The following is a 14161-nucleotide window of genomic DNA, read 5'->3' on the forward strand; positions in this document are numbered from 1 at the left end:
TAAATGACTACATTACGGGGGTTTCCGCTACTGAAACATTTCGTCGTCGAAGTCCACGTCGTCCCAGCCCTTTTTGCTCTTCACGCTCCCGGGCTGCGGCTGTTGCTCCTGCGGCGCCTCGGGCGCCAGTTCCTCTTGTGTGGCACCAACTGCACGTTCCGACTCCTGCTCCTTTATGATCGCATCGAAGGGGTCATCGGAGAGCGATTCACTGTAGTTTGCCCTGCTGATGCCCACGTCTTTTGCTCCTCCATCTAACATGCGCTCACTTCGCAGAGTGTCGTCAGGTGTAAATGACTTGCCAGGGTCTGCTGTTCCATCATTTTCAACTGATGCTGAGTCACCTTTTGTTCCAGATAGGTTACCAGGTACAGAATCACTGTTATCCTCCTCAAAGAAGTCCCAGTCTGAGTTCCAGCTCTTCAAGTTGTCTGAATGAGCCGATGTCTTGGCCTGCTGCTCGTGCACATCGAAGCTGCCCTGATCCAACGTCTGGTCGTGGTGCCTGGTTGGCTTAGTTACCTCTGGCGAGTCCAGGTTAAGCAGATTAGCCTCTTCATGCTTTTGAAGCTGGCGCCGAGAGGCGTCCAAGTTCGTCACGTAGTTGATCACCTTGGATCTGAGGTTCATCTTTGAGGAAACCTTTTTAACTGGCTCTGCCTCCGAGTGGTCCTGGGACTGGTCGTGTCCTGGTTGCGAGGCTTCCCTGAGGCTCTTTTTGGTGATGCCAGGGTCTGAGCCCAGTCGAGTTGCTCCGCCTAGTCCAGATACGCCTGAGCCTGACGCCTGAGTCAGTGAGCTTTTAAAGGACTCTGAACTGCTCTGCAAGGGCTGTCGCGTTTGCTGGTACGATGATGCTGACGACTGTGAGCCTGAGCGCAGAGCGTGCGTCGCCTCCAAATACGACGGCAACGACTCCGGGTTGAACTCCAAGTCCAGCACTCCTGTCGGCTGTACGAACACCAGCTGTATCGGCTTCAACTTTGGCGGGAAGTACGACGTGAACGACTCTATTGACTCCTTCAGGTACGCGTTCTTCACCTCGCTCATATTTTTACTGAGGTCTGCGTACATCGTGTGTAGACTCTCGTTGATTTCCTTCAGGTGTGTGTTTTCGTACTCCAGCTTGTCAACTCTAACTTGCAACTCACTCACCATGTGTTCGTCGACCTCGTTGGTCTAAACAAAGTGTCACGAATATTTATTTGTGTGCGTGTAATATACTCGTACACATATGTACACGCTGCTGTCTGTTATTCCACTCACCTTTAAATCAACTACCTTCACCTTTGGTGTCCTAGAAATTTTTATCGGTTTTGAAAGCGGCAGTTACATATACAAGAAATTATGGATACCTATGTTTGCCTTATTCACTTAACCTACATTGTTAAATTCGTCGCTTGGGACGCCATTATCTTTGCAACTGCTACTGCTCTGTCCTCTCTGTCTAGCGCCTGCAGTATCCTCTTCTTGTACTCCTGAAATGTGTGAATTCTGACTAACTCACTTCGTCTTTCGGTGCTCGACTCGGGTCTGCCCAGTACTCGTCCCGCTCCTTCCTTAGCATCGCCACGTGGCTTTCTGAGAGCGACAGCTTCTTCTTCAGCTCCTCGATCTCGCACTTGAGCCTGTAGAACTCCCCGCACCTGTCCTTCATGTTTTCGAAGGTGTTCTTGTTGTCCTTGAGCAGCTCTAAAAACGCTTATTCTCCCAACACGTACCGTTCAGACTCGCTATCCGACTCTCGTTTGACTTGATTGCTATATCCGCCTGCGTCAGCTGTGACTTTAGGCCCACGTTCTCCGACGATAACTGCTGTAGCCGTTGGGTCAGGTTGTTATTCTCGTTCTTCAGCTTAATGTGCTCAATCGCTGCGGATTCCACCTTGTCGTTCACTTCCTTCAGCGACGAAAGGTTGTTTTGTAGCTGTTGTGACAGTGCTACTATTGTTTCGTGGTTCGATTTGAGCAATTCTGAAAGCTGTTGCACGCAGCCTTCTCCGTAGCGTATTATCAGTGAGTTCAGGCAGTGGTCTCTTTCCGACTTGTACAACTCACTCAGGTGTGAAATTGAGCTCGTGATGTGTATGTTTTCGTTTGAATGGATGCGATATTTTGAACCATCAGTCCGTTCGTAGCACTCGGATTCATATTCGGGTTCGTCAGGATCATATTGGTGTTTCGACTTATGCGTAGCATCTGAATCTGTAGCCAAAATCCCGTCTACGATCCCCTTTATGAAATGCATATTGAAGTGAAACTGTTTGTGAAAAAGGCTCCCAGGTCTGTCCGAAGGATAAGCCACACATTTATCTAATATATACCGTGTACGTCATCGATATTTTACACATTTTAGCGAATATTCTTTACATATTCTGTGAAGTTTTGTGGAAATAGTATTTGATACATATCCAGGCCTGCGCAGTTGAAATACTTGCCGGTTTCAACCTCCTTTGGATCCTACATGAGATTTATAGTTTTCCACTTTTCTTCATATTACCGTTTGTTTTACGTAAAATAATCCAAATTCTTACCATGTGTGTTGAAGGTGGCTTGTTTTTCAGGCTTATTGTGTTGGAATCCTTGGAAGCACTGAACATGGACTTCAAATGCGGTAGGTAGTGCGATTTCATCATGCTCAGCTCCCAGTACGACGTCTTCCCCTTCGTTAAAATTGAGAAAACGATGCCTTCCTTCGATATTAGTGGCCGTAACTTGGGGACCTTGTTGATGATTTCGTTAACCTATTTCATATTCATTATTTGCCTGTTAACTAACAATCTATAGAATCTTATCTAGCTGGTCAAGGTTCTACTGCTCTTACATAGCACATGAGCGACAGTGCCACATTTGAGTCCACTTGCAGGCACAGTGAAATTAGCACTTGCACTAGATCCGTCAACACTTGAAAGTCAGCTATGATTGTGGATTTAACCAATAAATTAGACAGATTGTCCAACGACTTCAGGAATGTTTGCGTGTAACACGGGTGTGTGAAAAACACTGATCTGTTTTCCTCGTTCTTGGTCACTATTTCCTCCAGATTCAGCTTTGAGCCATCGTTTAGCGTTAGCTCTCCTTGAATCAAGACTGGGGCTATGTTCCTACATAGGCTGGTGAATATTTCATACATCCAGTTATACTCGAAGTTTTTAACCACTTTCACCAGCTTTATAACTGTGTTCACTCCTGATATCACCAGTCTATGATTCCTCGAGTCCCTTTCAATGTACGTGTTAAGTGCTTTTCTCAATTCCGCCAACAACTCCAGTTGTATACTCTCCTCCAATATTAACCCGTATTTGCCGAGTCCTTCAATACATGACTCTACCATGTTAAAATCCTTCCCTTCTCTCAGTGTTCTGAACTCAGAATATATGTGTACATAAGTACTTATGTATAGGTTCAAATGTATGAATAAATGCATATATACGTATGTATACTAATAAGTCTGTATACACACATACATGTGTGTGTTATAATATGCCTGTCTGTGTATATATATATATATATCTTTGTTTATTTATGCACGTGTGGTTACAAACTTACTTTGTGTAAAACGTTATTATCCAAATCAGTATTTCGTTCTTGTATTTGTCGTGCCTATATCATTTGTGTAAGTTTGATTTTTAAACTTACTTCTTTTTAGACTTTTGTTTATTCTCCTCAGGTTTACTCGTTTCCTCCGAGATCACGTATTCGTGCTACACATCAGTTGTGTTCAGTGATTACTTACTTGTTTCTTATTTATTTGAATATCGTTGATTATTCTAATCACTTTGTGGTTAATGTGTTGTGATTTGAATATAAATTTCAGGTATCTGTGTATATCAAGCATTGATCCGTACTGAAATAGTTCACTTATTGCTTTTAGGCACGATTCCGACACTTTTGAGTACTTTAAACACAGTGTGAGCAGATCGTCCGACACTCTGTTGTCTGCTTTCACCAGCCTTGATATCAGCGGCACAAAGAGATCTGGGTTTTCAGACAGGTTCGCCTTTATGTACTTCGTCAGCCTGTCTCTTGTTTCAATCGTTCTCGTTGTTATTTGTCTCTCCTGGTCTATTATGTTTGCGCTGTGTGCCGTTTCCGTCCTCCTCACCACCTCCTGGTCCACTTGGTTTAACTCATGGCTTACTCTTGGCAGCAAATGGCTAACTACTGAGACTAGCGATAGTATTGCTAACTTTTTTACGTGATTCAATAAGCTTTCCGTGCCTGTTCCCTTCTTCTCTATGACATTATATAATAAATTTACTTGTTTTAGGTGTGTTTCTGGGTACGTTATCGCCTGCGTGCATATTTGCGATATGTATTGTTTATATTGCTCCAGAGTTGTGAATTTTTTAATATCATTTTCACTGATATCTTTTATACTCTTGTTCTCTGTTTTAATTATTTTTTTAGATGGCTGATTCTTTCTGGTTTGTTTTCCAGGTTTATCATCTTTAGGATTCCTTTTTAAATTAGCATCAGAGCCATTAATTCGCTTCTTTTTTACATTCTTTGATTTAACATTTTTTTTATTTGGCCTTTTTTTGGCCATTTTACAGAATCTAACTAACTATTCAATAAATTAAGTGATGCAGAATATCTAGCACACAATAAATTATTTATCACATTAAGAATGTTAAATTATTTCAGCTTCGTACCTCAAATAATGGCCAATGTCCGCCTAATTATTTTATTTATTTATTTTTCACAAATACTTGGTTGATCACTGCGATATCATCTGGAAGTGAGTTCCTCAGGTTTTCTGTAGACTTCGACGTTATTCCGAAGCCCAGTGGTATATTTTTTGACATTACTACTACTCCTGCGTTCTGATCTATTCCTTCGCTCATTTGTCCGACGTGTTTCTGAACGTTTTGTCATACAGGTTATCGGATTTTAGTGCGTAAATGTTTACAAACCTTCAACACGTTTCCTCCGTATAAAAACGGCTGGTCCATTTTTAACCATACTTTATTTTTAGAATAAAATGACAGGTATTCTAGAGCTGTTATATGAAGTCTGAACTTCTTCGACTTAGTGAACTTCCCCAAACATACTCCAGCAGATATCTGGTAAAGTGTGTGTATTACGACTTAAATTATGTTCATTTATATTTATTTACAGCCAATAATTATTCCACTTACCAGTTTTTTATTGCTTATTGAACCAACATATTTCAATAAATTTTCACTAAATCATTTTTATTTAATTGTATCTCAATTAAGTGTACTATAACGTGGAAATACGTAAATAATATTCATTGTATACGAACATACATGATTTAAAAAGACTAATTTTTGGCACTTACCTTAAAAAATAGACCCTTTCATTGTGTAAACGGAAGTAGTGTTGACCGAATTGGTTATTTTCAACCATTTGAACTACCTTATCACCAATACTAAATACACTGGTTAGATAATTAATATCAATATGTAATATTATGAGCAGCAATATATATTATTATGATTTTATATTAAACTAACTATGAAGCCAGTTTCTTTAAGACCATTTGAACTTCATCTTCGCTTAACGGCCTCATACTTAATAATAGGAAAATTTAAATATATTCCAATAATCTACTAGGATTCTAATTGATTGATAACTTAGTGTTATAAATCGGCAAATATATTTACACTAATTAACATTTAAAGAAAAATATAAAGTGAAATTAGGGAACGATTAAATAGGGGTTAAAAACCCAAAATACAGTAAAACATTGTTATTAAAGCCGTGAATTAAATCCAAAATTGTGTGTTAAGATGTGTATCGTGTGATTCTTTGCGATTTAAAAATATGTTACACGTTATTTAGTTAATGGCAGGAACAAGAATAAAACTAGGTTGACCTGGCAGCAACCTTTTTCCTAGAGTCTAAAATTGATTTATATTATTTGTGAGTGGATTTTGCTAAATAATATGTATTGTGTGTTCACTAACTGGGAACTAGTTTCATAAACGAGTTTTTCATATAATGAAAGTTAGAATCCTCCTTATCAATCAGACGTTTCTTCTCCTTTTCAATTTCTAATATAATTAATAAGGTGTTGTGAATGAATATGTATAAATTTTAAAGTGTGTAGCTATAAATAGAAGGAATGAAAATGGTGTAAAAAGAGAACCTTGATCTATGAAATAGGACAGCTCCTTTTGTAAATTTTGAAATTCACGTTTTGATACTAGCCATCTATGAATAAAATTAATAAAATTATAAAAGAAAAAGGAATATGGGAAGAATGAAAAAAGTGGGTAGGAGGAATTGACACGTGTTTAAAAAACAAAATATTCAAACAATTTTATGGTAATTAACTAATTATATACCTCTTCTGAGCCACCATTTGTACATCAAGAGTCGGGATGTTGCCATCAGGCGTAGAATCTAGTGATTGAAAAGAATGAGCAAAAAACATGTGTTCGCAAAAGGAACAAAGAATAATTAAAAGAATAAACAACGGTCTTTTAATTGTTCTAAGCATGTGTAATGATGTGATGCTCATTAGTGTATGGCTAGGCAGTGAAGTTCATGTGTGAGTAAAAACAACATACGTGAACCTGAATAATGCGTGAGGGTGCATCAATGTATAAGGTTAAAAATAAATATAGGAAATATATAATTAATTAATATTCATTTTTTACACACTTATCTGTTAATATTCAAAGTAAAAATATAAAAAATCACGTGTAAGGTAAAACACAATTAATTCAAACCTTGTTTGAAATCTAGAAGATTCTAAATATACTGATAAGTATATTAATAATCAGAAAATAATATAACAAAGAATAGGCTGTGCTTATTTTTACATACCTCAGATATCGATATTAGTAGGATTGTATCCGAAGTTGACTTTAAATATCAGTGATATTAAAGTAGGCTAACTGTTGAAAGTAATTGATATACAAGACGCTGTTGTTTTTATGTCAGGTGTGTATCTAAAAATTCAGGCTATTGTAATGTCGGGAGTATTTTATTAATTATAAAATTGCGAATAACTACATTGGTTTTTATGTACAATATAAACAACGGCCCCTTTATCGTTCTTCGTTGCCTTTAGAGGGGATTACACACGTTTTTCAACTATGTTCCATTTATAAAATTTTAATTTGTCATTTTGCTATTGTATTATAATTTCAATCTTATACAACATCGATGGAAGAATCAAACGAAGTAGTTGAAGTCCCAAACACCGTAGAAACCGGTGAGGCAGTATCTGAAAGCGCCGAAGTCAAGCCCGAACCACCAAAGAGCCCAGGAAGAAAGTCAGTGTCATTCAAGAACGGAAAGAAATACGCAAACAAGAAGTTCATCCTGCCGCCGCCTCCCAGAGCCTCCCCGACCTCCAGCTCGGGTTTCCCGGGTGTTAGCTGGAACAAACGCATGGGAGCGTGGTTGGCGTTCTACTACGACCAGGGTACCAGGAGAAGCAGAACTTTCCACCCGAAGTATTTTGAAATGAACGTTGAGGTTAGTCTTCGCATAAGTCACATAGATAAGTAAGAGCCTTGTGTGTGGGTTTCACAAGGCCCCTATCCGAATATTTAGATATAAGTATCAAATAGACACCCCGGGGATCCCAGTGTGTCTAGCGTTATTTAGATATAGGACCGGAACGGATACCAGTCCGCACGGCACACGCATATATAGATAACTAAATAGTATATGTGTGAATGTGTAATACCGAATGTCACTAATGGTTCCTGTTTAGAAAGCGAAACTCGCCGCCATTGATTTCATGAAGAGCATCGAAAGGCATCCCAAGTGCAGCCTGAGAAAAAATAGGCGAGAACGACACGATTGGAGCAACTCACACTATATCAGAACATCGCCAGAATTCGACGACGAAACAGAACCGACGACACGCAGAAGAAGGAAACCGATCAACAAGGAATACAACCCAGACGGAGTTAAAAGGTCGCCCCTGAGCTGCTCAACACAGGCAAGCATCGGTGAATTGTACTTTGACGCCCTTAGACCAAAGTTCCTGAACGGCGTCAAGCGCGACAAGCAGATCGAACCGAACCAAGTGAGAGTACAGAGAGTGAAGAGGGACAACGAAATGATGGACATGACCCCGAACATGTTCAACCACGGCCTCATGTGGGGAAACTGCAACATGTTCGTCAACTCCCAGGAGTACTGCCCGTCGCAAGAGTACTACCCCTCGTCACAGGAGTCGTCGAGCTTCAGCATGCCCTCGTTCAACGGGTTCACGAGGAACTACGTAGACGACCAGATGTACATGGGCGCAGTGGAGCAGGACCACGAGCTGACGAAGCTGATGCACTCGATCCATAACGTGGACCCACTCGATAACAGCATGAACTTCATCTCAGGGTACACATGCTCACCGACCTCAATGAGCAGCCCGTACCTCTCGCCCTACACGCACTTCCGCACCAAGGAGGAGGCGGCCATGTCGCCGAACGCAGGGTTCCAGAACATGATGATGCAGCCAGACGGACAGCAAAACAACATGATGTACTCGCCAGGCTCATCATACATTCTACCAATTGATTCAAACTGATGTTGTCTATTGACATCGTAAACGGGTTGAAACTTAAAATTATTATTTAGTACGTTCTCTTAATTTTATTGACACGCAAATACACAGTTACACTATTACACACATATATAGTTTGACTAGAAGACGGGGGAAAGAGTAAGAGTTAAATATTAGTTAACTAGGTGAAATTTAGAAAAGAGGTAAGCAATTAGTGTGGAAAATATGAGACTTTGGAGGAGAGAATTGACATCTCTGGGGAGAATGTGTTAACACACGTTGGGAGGTAAGAAATAAATATTTTTAGAAATAAAAAGCTAGATGCGAGATAAGAGGAAGACTGGGTGACTGGGAGGATTGGGAAACGTGGAAACAGGAAAAGACGAACCATAATAGTCCGAATCCCATCCCCCATAGAGAATCAGTCAAATGAATATGAGAAGCCAGTAAGGCACATATACGACTATGAAAAGGTCGTTTGTGAGTGTATTGTTTGTATTATTAAGTGCGGGCGGTGTACTTTCAACGCCCCTCTCTGTAAAACTAGACCTCAACGTCAGAGACGAAGAGCATTTTAAAATAGAAAGTGCGCAGTTAGATAACGTTTATTATACACATTATACCCCGAAATGGGATCAGTTTGTTTCAAGGGTGTACCAATCAAATGTAAAAATATGGGAATCGAGTGGATACGCTCGCTTAGTCTACGCCCTGACGGCCCATGGCAAAAACGCCCCTAGTCTCTTATACATTAAAGTAGACAAGGGCTACTCAGCGGAGTACAAGTACTATAAGAACCAATCGAGCCGATGGGTAGAGATAGACCTCTGCGAGTACGAAAAATCAGTAGCCGAGCTGGCAAGGGCCGTGAAGCTGGAAGAGATGTTTACACTAAATGTGTTCCAGCCAGTAAACGACAAGTACTACACAATCCAATTCTCCACAAAGGAGAGGCCGTACACGTACATAACGCCCAGGGTGGGCTACGTGGCCAGATCTGTAAAATACCTAAAGGAGACCCTGTGGAAGGCGCAGAAGTACGGCGACAGGTGCGTGGCAGTGTGGGCCTACCTGAACAACGCCACGTACTACATGGTTAGACTGCTGGTGACTAGACATAACGACGAGTCTGAAATACTCACATTTGTCCTAAAAAACCAGGGGTGGGAGATGGTGGACCTGATGGACAAGACACACACGAACAAGTACGCCCAGAAGCCAGAGAACTTCATATACCCGAACTACAAGTTCAGCTTCGCAGGCTCGTGCGCAGCAGAAAAGGATATGTGCCTTAAAAGGATGAATTTGGCAGAAAAGACAGAATTGTCCAATAAAAAAGGAAAGAGCACCCCAGAAGCTCTGGAAGAGGATAATCCGGAAGAATCTGCCCTGGACGTGCCCAGAGAGTCATACTTCGACGTGACCGGAGACTACTACAAGTTTAACGTTCAGGACGGAGATGACGCGGAAGAGGGCGAAGCGCCTGTGTCTGAGAGGGTGAACTCTAAAGAAGTCGACAAGAGGGAGCTGGCCACTGAAATCAGCGAGACGGAAGTGCTGCACCTGTCGGACCCGACCACGAGAAGAGTACGGGTTGACCTGAGACACGTGGACAACGTACTATATAAAATATACAGGATCGGGAGGTTTAACGCCCCAGCGAAAGTGGTGGACACCTCTGGCACGGTGTGGGCAGCAAGAACGAAGGCCGAAAGGTGTGTGTACCTGATGTCAGCACAGAGCCACGGCAGCGCTTACGCACTGTACATGGTGATAGAGGTGGGAGGAGAGATGACGTCAGCCTATTTCCTGAGAGTCAAGGAAAAGTGGGTTAAAACAAACCTGGAGCATTACAAGCAGGTAGTAGAGCACCTCAAGAAGAACGCGAGAAAGACGAAGATGGCAATAGACATCGCAAACAAGGTCCAAAACGTAAACGCCACGGTAGTGTACAACAATGAGAAGTCGCCTAACTATATGTTCCTGCCGAGGAAAGGGTACGAGTGTATCCGAGTGGAGAACAATAAAGAGACGATATGGCAAGCAGTGGGAGAAGAGAGGTGTGTAGCACTGTGGTCCTACGAATGCTTCGGAAAACCGTACTACGTGAGGATGGTGACAACAGACGCGTACGGAATGTCGGATCTGATCTCGCTCCTTAACGCAGACGGAAAGTGGGAGTTGCTGACGTCATACAACGTGGCGGCAGTCAACCACCTGAGGATAACAGGACCCTCGAACTTCTTTAACCCGGAGTACGATTTTAACAGACTGCCAGAGTACGGAGCAAGGCCGCTGGCAGACATCATAAAAGAAACGACCTCTGGCGCAGAGGAAAGAAAATCAGTAGAAAGAAAGAGTGAATGTAGTTTTAAGGGAGTAAAAGATAGGTTGAAAAAGATTGAATCAGAAGATTCAGTAACCTATGCAGTTACGACAGTAAAGGAAGAAGAAAACACGGAAACGAGAGTAGAGGCGGTAGCAGAGGCAAAGGAAACAACAGTGGGAAATAAAAAGGAGTTGACACTGCCAGGATATAGACCAGCCTTGAGAACATTTGACCCGAATAGGCTACTGACCATAGATCTGGCGCCAGAAGGGACTAAAATAACGGACAGAATATACTCAGTATTCGATAATAAAATTAAGCTCGTCGGGTACCACGCGCCGCCAGGATACTACTTCGACCTGGTAACACACGGGACCACACAGCTGTTCTGGGGAACAGTGGACACGACGCTATGCTACGCAGTGAACCTGTACCTGAAGGGAGAGCACTACTACCTGTGCGACCTGCTCCTGAGAAACAGAGAACACGACATGACAGTGTACTTCAGGCTCGAGGACTACGTGTGGGTGGCAGTTCCTAAGAAGGAATACATGCTCTCGCTCGAAGAGCTGAGCTCAACAAAAGCACCCTAGTGAAAATAACGCAGAGTAAGAAGAGGCACAGACCTCGGATTAGTGTGTAAGTTAGCCAATAGTCTAAATCGTCTAAATGTCACCCTGCCTGAAAGAATAAGGCAGAGTAGTAATATTTAAAGGAACGGAGAAGAGAGGTCTAAAGAGCGTGAGATAGCGCTGAGTATAAAGGGCGCTGTATCACAATCCTTAGACATTGCGGCAGTTAATTCCGTGGAAGTCGGAGCAATATTGAGGATGTGGTGTATATGGCGGTCTAGCCTTATTGGTCGACGGCGAACAGCCAGAAGGCAGCACGCACATCATCGTTATAACCAATCGCCAGTCTTCACTGAAGCGGATCTGTATAATAGTTGTGTACAATAATATAGTAAAAACAATATACGTTACGTATCAGGTATAATGGAGAAGGTTGATGGTATCTTTGGAGTGGAAGGAGGTAAGGTAGGCCGGTCCCAACAACGGAGATCCAGATTATAAAAACGTGTAAAATATGATATACATAACACTGTTGTTTGTATGGCTCAACGCGGCCGTTTGTAACAATGTAATAGAAAAAAGAAACGTGGATTTAAAGGTAAAATGGGATAATCCAGGAGTAGATTACTACGAAGCAGATTTCGATAATGTGTTCTACTCATACTATAAACCGAAGAAGGAAAATGAGATAAAGTCCATTTCAGAATCATTGCAGTTAATATGGGTGTCACCAGATCTAAATGTGAGCTGTAAATACGCACTAGTAGCGTACAAAAACATAGACCCACACCTGGTGTACCTGCTGTTGACCGAAGGAGATGACATCGCGGAGGAGTATTACCAAAAAATAGGGGTGTACTGGAGGAAGATTGACGAGAGGAACTACAAGGAGGCGGTAGAGTTCCTCAAATACGGAGCAGAGTACCGCCCAGTGACACTGTTCCTGTCCAACCAGGACAACACGCCCTCCTACTACGTGCAGAACTTCGAGGGAACCAGGCCCTACAGGTTCTTCTGCCTCAGGTACGGCTACGGAGCACGAAGAGTCTTCTACAAGGGGGAGATATGGGCCTCGCAGGACGAAGACGAAAGGTGTGTAGCAGTCTGGGCGTACAAGACGGACGGAGTGAGCATCCAGTACGTGAAGCTGCTGACGACGAAGGGCAACGGAGTCTCGGACGTGCTGGAGTTCACGTACAGCAACAACAAGTGGCGCCAGTGCGTTCCGGGAGAACACTACGCAAACTCGCCGAACGTCGACTACCTGGAGAACTTCGTGCACCCGGAGTACGCGAACCTGGACAAGAAGGCGGAGATTAAGTTCCCGGCATTCGAAATGGAGATCGCGCAGGAGAAGTACGTCTACAACAACGACCCGGAGCTGCTCTTCATAGACAAGAGCATCGTGAACAGCCACGGTATGCTCTACAGAGAGTGCATGGACGACGTGGTGTACTACCACTACCACCCGAAGTCGCCTGACGCGGTGAAGAGAATACTGGACTCCTCGGAAAAGGTGTGGAGCGCATACGGAAGTGAGACGTGCTCATACGCGTTGATAGCGTTCGAGGGGGATAATCCGGTGCTGGCGTACCTGTACCTGAAGGTGGAGGGGGAAACGAGGAGCCTGTTCCTGCGCAAGGGCCCTGAGGGCTGGGAGAGGTCGGACCTGAAGAAGTACGCGGAAAAGGTGGAAATGATAAAGTCCGACCACAAGTTCGTCGAGTACCACAGGCTCGACCTCTACTCGAGCTTCAACAACAAGTACTACGACATCTCCATGGGCAGGGGCTACGTGACGTACCTGGCGAACTACGGAGTGCGCATAGCCGCAGTGTCCTACATATCGCAGGAGATATGGACGAGCGAGAAGGGAGAAAGGTGCGTGGGAGTCTGGGCATACGAAAACGGCTTCTACTACATGCTGAAGCTGCTGATCGCGCACAAGGGCAAGTCGGAGCTGCTGATGTTCTACCGCATAGACAACCTGTTCAGGAGGGTGGATGCGATTCAGATGGAGAAGGCGCCAGGGGGAGAGAAGGAGTACTACCTCGAAGTGGAAGGAACGCGCCACTACATACCGGAGGAACGCGTGAGGGCCTGCGTAGACGGGCCCAGGTGGTTCTACTACCCGGATTACGAGTTCACGCCGAAGATAAGGGAGCTCTACGGCTCGTACCCGATGGACGAGTACGAACACATATACAGCGACTACGCGGACATATTCGGGCCTGAGGCGAACGAGTACATGGCGCAAGTGACCTGCCCGTTGTACCAAACGGGCCCCGCTACGGAAGTGGACATAGCAGACTTGGACAAAACGGTAGCAAGTTCAACTGAGGCAGTATACGAAGGAGTTCTGGAGATGAAGCTGATAGAGCCGCTCCCAGGAACATACTTCTCAAAAATCGCTGAAAACCGAGACGTGATGTACTCACAGCCGTCGATCGCGGACGCCTCGGTGGGAGTGGCAGTGTATACGGTGGAGGGAAAGAACGTGCTGGCCGACGTGATGCTGGCAGCCTCGAGGCCAGCGTCAATACACCTGGAGAAGGTGGGAGGAGAATGGAAGTACATAAGCGGGAAGAAGTTTGAAGAAAGACTGCTGAAGTTGAAGGAAGATGGGAGGAAGGTCGGAGATAAAGTTTAAAATTTACTGTACACCTCAGAGAAAAGGAAAAGTGAGTGAAAAGCCAAAGTAGGGTGTATAAGGAGTTGATGTGTGTTTAATTTTAATGATATATGCGAGTGCTTGTTAAATAGGGGTGTG

The 14161-nt window shown here is 43.4% G+C and overlaps 7 protein-coding genes across 7 annotated transcripts; 3 read left to right on the plus strand and 4 right to left on the minus strand.

Moving 5' to 3' along the window:
- Positions 1-27: 27 nt before the first annotated feature.
- Positions 28-2247, minus strand: TOT_040000957 (uncharacterized protein; the record flags this gene model as incomplete). Its single annotated transcript, XM_009694114.1, has 8 exons — positions 28-108; positions 151-335; positions 381-712; positions 812-1179; positions 1267-1297; positions 1384-1478; positions 1508-1692; positions 1722-2247. The coding sequence occupies 8 exons, from the start codon at positions 2245-2247 to the stop codon at positions 28-30; spliced, it is 1803 nt and encodes a 600-aa protein (XP_009692409.1).
- Positions 2248-2351: 104 nt separating this feature from the next.
- TOT_040000958 (conserved hypothetical protein) lies at positions 2352-4548 on the minus strand (the record flags this gene model as incomplete). The annotated part of the gene is made up of 6 exons (XM_009694115.1): positions 2352-2459; positions 2534-2743; positions 2824-3361; positions 3549-3602; positions 3639-3703; positions 3736-4548. 6 exons carry the CDS (start codon positions 4546-4548, stop codon positions 2352-2354), a joined length of 1788 nt encoding a protein of 595 aa, XP_009692410.1.
- Positions 4549-4632: 84 nt separating this feature from the next.
- On the minus strand, positions 4633-4954 carry TOT_040000959 (60S ribosomal subunit biogenesis protein; the record flags this gene model as incomplete). Its single annotated transcript, XM_009694116.1, has 3 exons — positions 4633-4677; positions 4712-4861; positions 4916-4954. 3 exons carry the CDS (start codon positions 4952-4954, stop codon positions 4633-4635), a joined length of 234 nt encoding a protein of 77 aa, XP_009692411.1.
- Positions 4955-5803: 849 nt separating this feature from the next.
- On the minus strand, positions 5804-6468 carry TOT_040000904 (conserved hypothetical protein; the record flags this gene model as incomplete). The annotated part of the gene is made up of 4 exons (XM_009694117.1): positions 5804-5866; positions 5940-6019; positions 6115-6179; positions 6314-6468. 4 exons carry the CDS (start codon positions 6466-6468, stop codon positions 5804-5806), a joined length of 363 nt encoding a protein of 120 aa, XP_009692412.1.
- A 671-nt stretch (positions 6469-7139) lies between these two features.
- TOT_040000485 (conserved hypothetical protein) lies at positions 7140-8514 on the plus strand (the record flags this gene model as incomplete). The annotated part of the gene is made up of 2 exons (XM_009694118.1): positions 7140-7454; positions 7696-8514. 2 exons carry the CDS (start codon positions 7140-7142, stop codon positions 8512-8514), a joined length of 1134 nt encoding a protein of 377 aa, XP_009692413.1.
- A 441-nt stretch (positions 8515-8955) lies between these two features.
- Positions 8956-11412, plus strand: TOT_040000486 (uncharacterized protein; the record flags this gene model as incomplete). Its single annotated transcript, XM_009694119.1, has 2 exons — positions 8956-9755; positions 9837-11412. 2 exons carry the CDS (start codon positions 8956-8958, stop codon positions 11410-11412), a joined length of 2376 nt encoding a protein of 791 aa, XP_009692414.1.
- A 493-nt stretch (positions 11413-11905) lies between these two features.
- TOT_040000487 (uncharacterized protein) lies at positions 11906-14041 on the plus strand (the record flags this gene model as incomplete). Its single annotated transcript, XM_009694120.1, has 1 exon — positions 11906-14041. The coding sequence occupies one exon, from the start codon at positions 11906-11908 to the stop codon at positions 14039-14041; it is 2136 nt and encodes a 711-aa protein (XP_009692415.1).
- Positions 14042-14161: the final 120 nt, after the last annotated feature.

This window comes from Theileria orientalis, chromosome 4 (genome assembly GCF_000740895.1).
Source record: "Theileria orientalis strain Shintoku DNA, chromosome 4, complete genome".
Taxonomy (NCBI): Eukaryota; Apicomplexa; class Aconoidasida; order Piroplasmida; family Theileriidae; genus Theileria; species Theileria orientalis.